Source organism: Dasypus novemcinctus, chromosome 18, assembly GCF_030445035.2.
Source record: "Dasypus novemcinctus isolate mDasNov1 chromosome 18, mDasNov1.1.hap2, whole genome shotgun sequence".
NCBI lineage: Eukaryota > Metazoa > Chordata > Mammalia > Cingulata > Dasypodidae > Dasypus > Dasypus novemcinctus.
Genome location: NC_080690.1, coordinates 34,486,539 through 34,498,573, shown reverse-complemented (window position 1 = coordinate 34,498,573; position 12,035 = coordinate 34,486,539). Strand labels below are relative to the sequence as shown.

General features: G+C 40.7%; 1 protein-coding gene across 1 annotated transcript in view; it reads right to left on the bottom strand.

The window, feature by feature from the left end:
* AMFR (autocrine motility factor receptor) overlaps window positions 1–11,777 on the bottom strand; it is a 54,552-nt gene extending 42,775 nt beyond the window's left edge. The window contains exons 1-2 of the mRNA XM_058279996.1: window positions 11,148–11,777; window positions 2,640–2,732 (exon numbers count right to left, since the gene is read on the bottom strand). Coding sequence (XP_058135979.1) covers window positions 2,640–2,732; window positions 11,148–11,762 — 708 coding nt within the window. The 5' untranslated portion in view covers window positions 11,763–11,777. The remainder of the gene's footprint in view (window positions 1–2,639; window positions 2,733–11,147) is intronic.
* Window positions 11,778–12,035: the final 258 nt, after the last annotated feature.

Genomic DNA, 12,035 nt, shown 5'->3' with positions numbered 1-12,035 from the left:
GGCCAGGGAGAGGGGCATCTAGCCCCACCAGATATTAAAATATACTATTCAAGCCATCTATGAAGTGGATGGGAAATGAATGAAAGGGTAAGGCTTAAGGCTGAAAGCAAACTTCAGAATATGCTTTTTTATATCATCTTGAACCATATAAATGTTTCATAAATTCAAAAATAAAAAGCAACTGTAAAATTGAATACAAAGAATTGAGCCTAAATGTATATCAAATTGATAACACTACTTAAAGCATTATTTCAAGTTTTGAACACACCCTTTCTACAGTCAGAGAACAAAACAAACTAGGGAGAAAATAAAAAATTATTCCCTAACCGTCCAAAAGAAAGAGCAAAGAGATTTCAGGAGCACTGAGCACATCTACTATATAGATCTTGTTTTCTGGATACCATTTCCCAAAAAAATGAAAACGGAATTGTTGGTGAATGTCTGTTTACAGATCTGAGGCAAGGAAAGAACAAGGTGAACCTAGGATATCTTGAGCCCCAGTTTTGAATCCTGGCTCTGTTTACCTATTTGCTGGGTGGCTTTGGGCAAGTCACTTAACATCCTGTGCTTTGATTTCCCTATCTATAAAATGGATCTCAGAAAAAACCACCCACTCAGTATAGGGATTAAATAAATTAATATATGTAAAGTGCTTAGGCACTGAGTTTAAAAAAAAAAACCACACCAACTTCTACTTTTATCACTGATGTGGTGTCAGTGGCACCGGAGGTTCTGAAGGGAAGAAGAGGGAAAAATAAGGTGTAACATGGGGAGCATTTTTGGGACACTGGAATTGTCCTGAATGATGCTGCAATGATGGATTCAAGCCATTATATATTTTGTCATAACTTACAAAATTGCATGGGACAGAGTATAAACTATAATGTAAACTATAATCCAAGGTTATGTGGCAATGCTTTAATATGCATTCATCAATTGTTAACAAATGCACCACACTAATGAAGGATGTTGTAAATGTGGGAAAATGGGGGAGGGAAAGGGAGTGAGGCATATGGGAATCCCCTATATTTCTTTTGTGACATTTATATAATCTAAAGTTTCTCTAAAATAAATAAATAAATAAATAGATGGATAAATAAATAGAAAAAAGACAAATTTCTTTGTTCTGAAACTCCACTTAACTTCTATTTGTCCCATTCTAGGAATTTAATGTCTTTGCTTCCAACATTACTCTATTTCCTAAACTTTAAGCACCCAAGGAGCAAAGATCATGTCAATTCTATACAGTTTTAACTCAAAATGTTGCTTAATAAATGCTACCAGATGACATTAATCATAGAATAAGTCGGCATAGAATAACATGAAAGATGTGATCTATACTGAAAAACCTGAAAATAGACTGGGTAACAAATATGCCCATTATGATTATCTCTAGATATTGTAAAATCTCTGAAATATTTCAATATTATGCTTTCTACATGTTTTGACCAGACAGATACCTAACATTTTAGGGAAAAGCACTATAAAAAGGTACACTAGGACTAGATCAATCCACTAACAATTAAATGCCATGCCTCGCCTCACAAATTTCTTGCCCACAAATCAAGAGTTTTGAGCATCAAAAGGAGTTTTTGAATCCTAAAAAAAAAAATAGTAATGTTCTAATGCCCCTCTGGAGAAAGTGTTGGATATTCTCTAAAGAAAAACCTCTGAGAAAAGAGCATTCAAGGGTTTGACCACAAAGTAACCGCATTTCAGCTCTAAACTAAGACTTTAGCTGATATGATTAAAGGAGATTTGGGATAAAAGGGTAGGTAAGGAGAGACTAGAACACTATACATGGAAAAAGCAATGAAGTCATTGTTCTAGTCATAATGTAATGTGCCAGTGTCTTATTTGTGGGATAAGATAGAGTAAAATACAAGTTGGTTTTTTTTTTTAATTCAGTTGTTGGTTTGAAGGTCAGTTCTAAATTTTTATTGTAAAGCACACCATTCTACACTCTACCCAACTAAAATTCTTAAGGAACTGCCAATCTACACAGTATGCTTGTAGAATAATTCTTTATTGAAAGTGTTCCCTACCCAGATATACATTCTAATAGTCATGTGCAAATACTAGACAGTCTCACCTGAAGCAAGAATAAGTCACCCAATATTCTCCTTGTAAACCAAAGAATCTTAACTTACTTTTCTGAAGGAAAAAAATACTTCTCAGTGAATTCTTTTGTAAAAGAACCCCAATTCTAGAGAAGGATACTTATGTTCATTCAAGTTAGAACAAATCGATGTTTCTTAAAAATCTATATTCAGAAAAGTCATGGGGAAAAATAGTTATAAAGAACAATATTGGGACACCTGGCTACCCAGAATATGGACTGACATGGATTAGATAAAGTATTAAATCAATGTTAAATTTCCTGATTTTGTTAGCTGTGCTATGATTATATAAGAAATGTCCTTGTTCCTAGGAAATATATACTGAAGTATTTGTGGTAAAGAGGTTATGATAACTTAACATCAAATGGATAAAAAAAAATACATATGTAAATATAAAGCAAATGTTAAAGCAAATGGGATGTGTTAACTTTTCTGTAAGCTGAAATTATAACAAATAAAAAGTTTTTTAAAAACCTGGTTAAGAATCCATCCTTGTTATGTCACCTGTGCTTGACTCACCTGTCTCTCACTCACTCGAAGAGGACCAAACACAATACATTGGATTAGTTTTGCCACTAACATCAAAACACAGCAAGCAGTATTTACCAGCACCTGTATACAAACCAAAAAAAGGAAGTTCATTTTCTGCTGTTGAAAAATAAAAGTTCTAAAAATTTTATTTTAGGAATTCTGCCATCATTTCCCGTAATTGAGCCTTTCCAGTTCTCTATTGGTACAAGATAAGTAACAATGAATGGCGCATACTTCTTTGAGGGGTAGGGGTAGAGATGAGAGTGGGGGAAAAAACACCAGCTCACCAGTTAATTCAGTTTCCTGTCCCAGTATGTACACTCCAGTAAGCCACCTTCCCTTTCAGTCTTAACTCGGCTGCATGTAAAGTGGAGACAATGTGTCACTGCCTCCCAGGTACACCATTTCCTTTATTAAGATTTTGAAAGCATTGGAGAAAGCTATTCTAGAAACTGAAGTTGTAATCATGAACAATAAAATCTAGCACCTAAATACCCTGCCGGGCAGAACAAACAGAAAGTAGGGGGGCAGTGGTATGAAATGATCATAAAAATATCAAAAGATCAAAAACTAGACATGCTTTTATAAATGTCTATATATTTTTTTTAATGTTTTGCATTTAACCTGCAACCAAAAGACAGCTCTTCTCCATACTTGGTGGTGGCCTCAAAGCCAAGGTTCTAGACTATTAGAGGGGACTGAAATCAGGAAACCAAGCAGGAGAAAGAAGAAAACTGGCAGGAGGAGCTAAGAGCTAAGGGGCAACCATGGGCTACCAATGTAAAATTGAGGCTTTCTTCAATAGTTGGTAGGAAAGTTTCTTTAAAAAAAAAAAAAAGCAAAAAACAAAAAACTTTCTTTTTTAAGAAATGGCTATACTTAGACCTAAGCAAAAAATCTAATGCAAGAGTGGGTTCGCCCTGAACAAGCAGCTACTGTGGCAAATCCCATTACTGATGATGAAATGATTTTTAAAACTTTAAATGACCTAAAGAGGCCATAAGGACCTTGGTAAAAACAGTAAAGTTGACTTTTATTGAGAACAAATAAAATCACCACCACCAATGCAAAACAAAGGTTCAGCCTTTGAGGCTCTATGTTTATAAGAAGGTGGCCATATTCCTTTTCCCAGGTTATCCCTCCATCCACTTTTCAAAGCAAAGTGATTTAAAAAACAAAAAGGAAGATAACTGGAAGAGAGTAATTTAAGAAAGTAAACTCCAGTACCATAGGTCCCAAGAACTCTCCAGGTTCCCTAGTCCGTCACACTATTTAACCCTTTGGTAGAACACACAATAGCAACCCTGATATATTACAAAAACTTTATGTTTAATTCTACTCTGACTAATCAGGTAAGGGTGTGTGTGATATATTTTTTAAGTACTGAAACTAAAATAGTTCTGCTAGAACACAAAAAACAAAAAACCAATCCTTTAAAAAACCAGGGGAAAAAAATTAGCTATCCAAAACACCTTAGTTCATGAGTCCCTGTGGAAGAATCCTATTCAAAATGTTCCAGGTGGCTTGGAATACTAATTTTGGGAGAGATAAAATAGTGAAATAGACGTACTCTAAACCAGCCAACTGGAACAAAGGCCAAGTTAATTAAGAGAAATACCAAGACAAAACCACAAACACAACCCTCAGCTAAACGTAAAATCAGCCACTTATCCCCAGCCTAATTACAACAGGATATTTTTAAAGAATCCTTTCTGCTTTTGCTTGTAGACATATAAAGACAGGAATTAAAAGCAACACATTTAGCACCTATTTGTTCTAGGCATGTAGGAGGTCAGAAAAATGAGTGATCTGGACTCTGCATTCGAACAGTTTTCATTTAGAACTAACATGAAACAACACATGGTAAGGGAGTTAAAGAATGAAGGAGAAGAAATCATATTTAACGTCATTAATTACTTTTTTATCCAAAACAATATCCTTACACACCTTGGGTTACAAAACAAAAAATAAAGTATTATTTGCTATTTTTCAGTTAAACTTGTAAAAAAAATTTTATTTCTAAATTGAAAAATAAGTTATGCATTATCATAAAAAGTTTACATCTTTGAATTACAAAAAAAAGTGAAAGTCCCTCAGAAAATCCATTACCCAAGGATAACCATTTACTACTTTAATTTAAATGAAGAATTAAAAATTAGCATGGGTAAGAAGGAAAAAAAAAAGAGATTTGAAAAAGTATACTGAGAGCAGAAAGGGAATTTATATAAAAAGAAAAAGATAAATAAAAATAACCTTTGTGAATTTTATATAAAGGTCAAAGCTCTACATGATTGGAAGCAACTTAAGACTATGAGGGGTGTTTAGAAAGATGTTTTAAGCACCCTAACCAATTATTATCTACGTTAGGTCTATAGAAAAAATGTCCAAATTTCACAAATATTGCATACTATAACTTCTCAACCTCAAAATTGGCAAAGGCATAATAAATTGCAAACACTAAAAGAAACATTATACCATTCCTCATTAAAAAGCATATTCCAAATAAAATCCCTCTACTTCACCAATGAACTAGAGAATCAACACTTTAGCACAGATTTAAATCCACAGAACCTTGGGACAAACCTTTCTACCTCCAATAATCACACTGAGACTCACTTCCAGCATGTCTAACCCGAAACATTATTCATTTAAACAACGGACATGCTAACTTCATTTTATCTGCTCTATTCAGCTGGTTAATGTTTCCTTGGAGGCAGAATCTAAGCTTCGATATAAGTATAAAATGGCTCACTGGAGCACGATTTATGTCCATCAGTGAGACTAGTTCAAGATACTGTAAATATCCATTTAGTGGAACATTATGAAGCCAGTAAAATTAACTTAGCATCTATTTACTAACATTATATGGAATCTTCACGATAACTTGCTTACTGGAAAAAAGGTATACAAATATGATTTCCATGCTCTGTTCTGTGTAATTAGTATGTATACAAAAAGTTTATATATGTATATGTGAATTGTGTCAAGCACTTGATCGATTTGGATATTTCTTTGTCTCCTACTAACAGCAGCACTAACTGCCAAAAACTGCTAACAGCTGTCTCTGGGGGAGGAAAGCAGGTAGCAGAGAGAGGGGAAAGAGAGAGAAGGAGATTTACTTCTCACTGTATACCGTTTTTGTACCTTCTGGGTTTGTACCATAAGAGTGCAAATTAGATATTTTGGTTTTGAAATTTCACATTATTTTTCTCACCATAAGACACTGATAAGTAAACAACCCAAAATAAGGTGCCTAAGTCACAAGTCATCCATTTAGAACACACAGTATTTCACTATATTAAAATACATCAGGAAAGTTTCTCACATCGATAGCACTGCAAAAGCTCTTAAAGCATCACCAAATGCCTTTATTTTTTTTAAACTAAGCTACACACCAAATAAAAACAAGTTTTACTTGTCCCTGAGCAGTCCCTCACAGATCAGATAGCAGTGATACAAGGAACTCCTACTTAATCAAGCTTAAAGTAATGTCCTTTAAGGCCCTGCAAGAAAAGCTCCCTTCCAGAATGGTTCTACTGTTCAATCTGGGAAAATAAAAAACTTAATTATAAGACAGAAAAGCCTGCAGGAAAAGGGAGAAAGGTGATAACAAATGGCTTAGCCACATTTATCACTGTGTAATGGAAGCAGGTGCTTCTGTCAAATGCTGGCCACCAGTGGGGTATTATTTGTGAACTTGTGATGAAATGTGGTTAAACTACCTGGAACTGTTTCAAGGACAAGATCAGTTTGGATCTCTTTTCATCCCCTATTTAACATCAGGCAAACTACTCTCCAACCCTAAGGACCTGTCCCTCCCTTCAGAACAATGTGTGCATTGTTGCCTCTCTGCAGGCTCCCAGTGATAAGGATAAAATGCCAACAAAATACAAAGATTTATACACCTCCTTATAATATCAAAGACTGTGTTCCTCTTTTCACAATATGAGATTATGCATGCAAACTCTCAGCTCACACCTAGTAGGCAATCAAAAAGCAGTTCCCCCTTCCTCCCTACCCTAAAGATTTTTTCTGTATTTCTAAGTTGTTCAACTAAGGTTATATCCTATTATACATGCAGTTAATCTTTGTTTCTCCTGCTGTCCCAACATTTCTAGAGTTAACATTTTTCTCTAATATTCTTTGGAATATTAGACTCTTAAAGACTCATGAAAACTCAAATCTAGCAAAGTACTTTCAGTTCTAAAGTTTTATGATTAGGTGAAAACAGATTCTTATGCAGAAGTCGGCAACTTTTTCTATAAATAGCTATTGTATAGTAAATATTTTAGGCTTTGCCGGCCACAGGTTCTGCAACATGTTCTTTACAACCCCTAAAAACTGTAAAAACCATTTTTAACTCGTAGGCTGTACAAAAGTGGGCTGTGGATCAAATGAGCCACCATGGTTCCTGCTCTAAATGGTCAGTTCACTTTTTTTTTTAAAGATTTTTATTTATTTATTTCTCTCTCCTCCCCTCTACCCCCTCCCATCCTACTCCACCCCACCCCCACCCCAGTTGTCTGTTCTCTGAGTCTATTTGCTGCATGTTCTTCTTTGTCTGCTTCTGTTGTTGTCAGCCGCACGGGAATCTGTGTCTCTTTTTGTTGCGTCATCTTGTTGTGTCAGCTCTCCACGTGTGCAGTGCCATTCCTGAGCAAGCTGCACTTTCTTTCGCGCTGGGCGGCTCTCCTTACGGGGCGCACTCCTTGCGTGTGGGGCTCCCCTATGCTGGGGACACCCCTGCGTGGGACATCATTCCTTGCGCACATCAGCGCTATGCGTGGGCCAGCTGCACACGGGTCAAGGAGGCCCGGGGTTTGAACTGTGGACCTCCCATGTGGTAGGCGGATGCCCTAACCACTGGGCCAAGTCCACTTCCTGGTCAGTTCACTTTTATCCCTTTTCCTTTTCAGTGATTTTCCCCCTTGAGACTTCTACTTAAATTATTTGATCTGTACATACTTAAGTCAGAACCTTAACACTTGTTTCATATTTCTATTTCTCCATTTCACCATGTCCTGCTCTTAAATATTAGAAGACATGGTGAAAAATAAGCAAGTAACAGAAACAGGAAAATAATGAGTAAGAATAAAGAAGCGGAAAAGCCAAAACACCTAAACAATCCTAAACAATGACGGGATGGATCAAGAGGCACTTTAGTAGAAATAACATCTGAACAACGTAAATAGACATGACTAACAATGAAGTAAAATTTTATTTGGAATAAAACTTTAGAATGGAAGTACTAAAAAGACATGGGAAACAAGTGATCAGGTCAAACCCCGCTATTTGTTAGTATAAGAACCCTGGAACTTCCTCCCAAACCTGTTCTCAATGTCCATGCCTAAGGCCCACCTTGGGAGAGGTTCTCAATGTCCTGTCCTCACTGTCCAACAAGGCCCACTTTGGAAGAAGGTGGCTTTAGGTGACTAATCACCTGGTCTCTTCCCACTATATAAACCCATCTTTCACAATGCTTCCATAAATGATCCCTGAAAAAAACCATCTCATCCTGACAGGCCCCCCACACACACATGACACCCTCCCCCTTTAAATCCCTTTCCACAGCCCACAAAATGTCCACACTCCTCAGCAGAACAGGCAAGATTTACAAATGCCCCATACCCCAGCCAATTCCTAGATCAGTTTCACAAACATTACTGCCACCTAAGGCATGAATTAAATGAAGATTCCAAGGCCTTACTCCTCTCCCTGAAATTGATTCCCCAGGTAGAGCCTGGGAAACTACATTTTACAAGTGTCCCAGATGACACGGATGCCAAAGGTTCACATTATGAGAAATAAACCTTCGGGGGGGTTGCTCAATTCTTCTCACAAGAAGGCCACTTCTCCCACGTTCTGTTACCCCTGGGTCTCCCCTTCACCTCCCCAATGTCTCTCTTAAATCAAAAAAGCCAAGAGATTTTTAAATTAACAGCCCAGTTTACTGACTGCTCTGCATATGCACTGTACTGTCTCCCTATGTCAAACTGTACTTCGTAGGCAGTTTTCTCTGCCTTGACTGCCCTCTACTTGTTGAGATTCTTCCATGAGTCCTTCCCTAGGTAAAATTAATCTCTTCCTCTAAACCACACCATATTTAGCTTGTCACTTAAAATACCCTCCGGACTACCCAAATTAAGGCCTCTGAAAGGTTTGAATTGAATTTGTTAATCTAAAACCTGCTAAAATGCTATCAGATCTATATTATCCCAAACTGTGCTCTACAAAAATAACTTTTAGAGATTCCAGTGTGCTAAATAATAATTGGCAGGATTTGCAAACTGGCAAAAGGATCAGTTTGTTGTTGATGTTGCTTGGCTTTGGAGGGCAGTCTTTTTTTAAAAAAAGAAAAAAAGTTGAATCAAAATGCCTTCAGGAACGGGGCAATGAGCATCCGTTTTTTTTTTTGTCAAAGACCACGTCAACCTAGTCACTCACTAATGTAATCTATCAGGCCACAGACTTTGAAATTATGATCCCTACTTAGCGGCTAAAGAAGAAACTAAATGGGTGATGAGGAAAACTTACGGTGTCACATACGTACAGGGTCTGAGAAAGAAAGGACAAGATGAACCTACATAACAACAGAGGAAAGACAGAAGGAAATGGTAAGATCAAATGAGAAATGAAAATATCATCAGTAGATAGGAAGAAATAAGCTTGCATGACACAAGATGGCTCTTGAAAAAGCTGGGAAGGTAAATTTTCTTAAAATTAATAATTCCCATAGAAAAATCAACAGGCTTTACATAATGTTTCAACCTAGATTTTGAACATGGGTTTTGTAAGAAGAAACTCCTAGGGGGGAAATACTAATACTAATAGCAATATTAATCGTTGTTATAAAACACAATAGTTGATTCCTTCTCAGACTTATTTTATCTTTGGTTTAAAATAAATGTCAAAGACCACATTATAATCTTAACATTTGGCAAAAGCATTCTTCACATCACTAAGTTTTTTACTTGCCAACTCAAATGAAAAAAATTAGATTTGAAATTAAACAAAAGATGTTGAGTTGAACTGTTTCTCTTCTCCCTTCTTTGGTACTATAAGATTCAGCTTTACATTGCAAAAGTGGCCTAGACTTCATCCTTCACTGCCTTTTACTAAACTCTACCTAAGAAGGACCAGGAGATGTAATTCCAGAGCCCACAGAGTTCATAAATCCCACTGCTCACTAATGAAGCACAGTGGGATTAATTATAACAAATGAGTTGTATATCATTCTATAAACTTGGAGTATTAATCTCTCAGTCATTTACAGCCTACTCTCAACCCCAGATGGGAACTTGCAGGAGGAGACGAAATCCAAGATGCAGCAGTAAATGCCCGAGTGACAGACTTAGATCCTGCAGCAACTTTTTGGATCAGTGTGGAGTTTATGTAACAGGCATTCAAGGCCAAAAGGAAGCAAAACTCTTTAGCTAAAATACTGTTGATCTGCCCGGCCTGAAATTATCTGTTCTAATAAAGGAGACCAACATTTATCCCTTGTAAATGTTGCTGATCTTGCACTGGAGAAAGTGGGAACCTTGTTTTGAAATGGATCACTAAAAGGAGAAATCCTGAGTTATAATGATGTGCTGCTGCTTGATTTACAATGTTTTGCTGCCTTCAGACATCAAAGGAAACCAACATACATCATCAGGTAAAAGCAGCAGGAAAGGAAGCACGGTTTTGTTTTGTAATGAACTGTATCGCCCAAGGAGAACGATCAAATACCAAGCGGCAAAAAAGTTGTGGGAGACGGCCTCTCTCCAAACAGGAATCTCCAAACACACCCAAATGACTAAAAGTCCCCCATACTCGACATCTCAATTCTCCCAACCCTGCTCTCTCCTCTTCATTGGAAACCCGCTAACAAGTTCCCATGCTTTAGAGTCAGAGGAGCATTTCAATTTCCTCCGCTCAATAAAACACTCAGGTTAGGGGACTCCGCGATGCCCACCTCCCTTGCGAGGTGCTCTTTGAGATTTTCTAATTTCCTTCACGACTGCCTCTCAAAAATCGCGACTCCGTCCGCCTCCTTTTACTCCCCCCGCCACCTTTTACGCCCCCACCCCACCCCGGTACCCCTCAACCCCTTCACCCCGCTCTCCCTCCTGGCCCAGCCAGGCCACGCCACATTCCTTCGCACCGCCTCACCGCCCCCTCACCGCCCCCACCCCGCCTCGCCCCTCGCGCCTTCCGGACCTGCTTCCCCAAGCCCTCGCCTCGGGCCGCCTTCCCCTCACACCTCAACCCGATCTTCTTCCTTGCCACCCACTCGCCGCCGCCGAACACCTCACCCCTCTTATTCCGCGGGCTCTCCCGCGGGTGCCCCACGCAAGGCCTTCGCGGTCCGTGGTCCCGGGGGGGAGGGGATCCTTCCCCGGCCACGCCCCCCACGGATAATGGGTGACATGGCGGCCCGCACACTTCTCCCCCCCCCCCCCCCCCAACCCCACGGCCCCGCTCCTCCGCAGGGCCCGGAGCCGCCTCGCTCACCCACACGAACAAGCTGTCCGAGAGCAGGTACTGCGCCACGTCGCGGGCCCGGGGACCCTCTGCGCTTGGCCGAATCGGCACGGGCAGCTTTGACTGCAGCTGGTCCGTTAGCTGGGCCGACTCGGCCGGGCCGGGTACGACCTCCGGCTGGCTGAGCGCACGGTAGGCGCTGATGATGGTGCCGAGCAGAGCCAGGCCGCTGAGGCCCGTGTAGGTGCGGAGGCTGGGCCAGGGGAAGCGCTCGAGGAAGAGCAGAGGCATGGCGGCGGCGGCGGCCTCCGGTCCCCAGGCCTCCCCGCGCTGCGGACGGGCCCCTGCGGAGGCCTCGCGAACGGCGCTCCGGGCTCTGGCGTCGCTGTCGCCGTCGCCGCCGCCGCCACGCCGGGCCGGGCCGTTCCTGGCCACTCGCGCCGCTCCGCCCCGCGCCGCTCCCGCTGCTGCCCCTACCGGCGCGGAAGAGCCTCGGCGGGATCGGGGCGGGCCGCCGCCCCCAGCAGGCCGCGGGCAGGACCGGCGCGGGAGCGCGGCCTTCGTCCCCCGCCCCCAGCCGTCCGCCTGCCGCCTAGAGGGTGTGGGACCAGGCCGCAGGCCGGGGAGCTCAGCACTAAGCTTCATCCTTGGTCGCCACCCAGGCTCGGCTGGGGCCAATCCGAAACGTGGCACAGTCCAGTCGGCCCTGACCGGCGGTCTGGCCCAGGCCGTGTAATCGGCCCACCAGACGGCAGGCACCCGGGCCACTTTCCGCTTTGTTCCCTTCACCCTCTAAAATAGGTTACCCCTGAACTCTCGTGGTGTTTAGGTTATAAGAGGCCATGATCCCAAAAGTATGAATATTATTGAAGTTTATCGCCAATAGTTATCTCAAATTTCCCGTGTACCTCTAGCAGA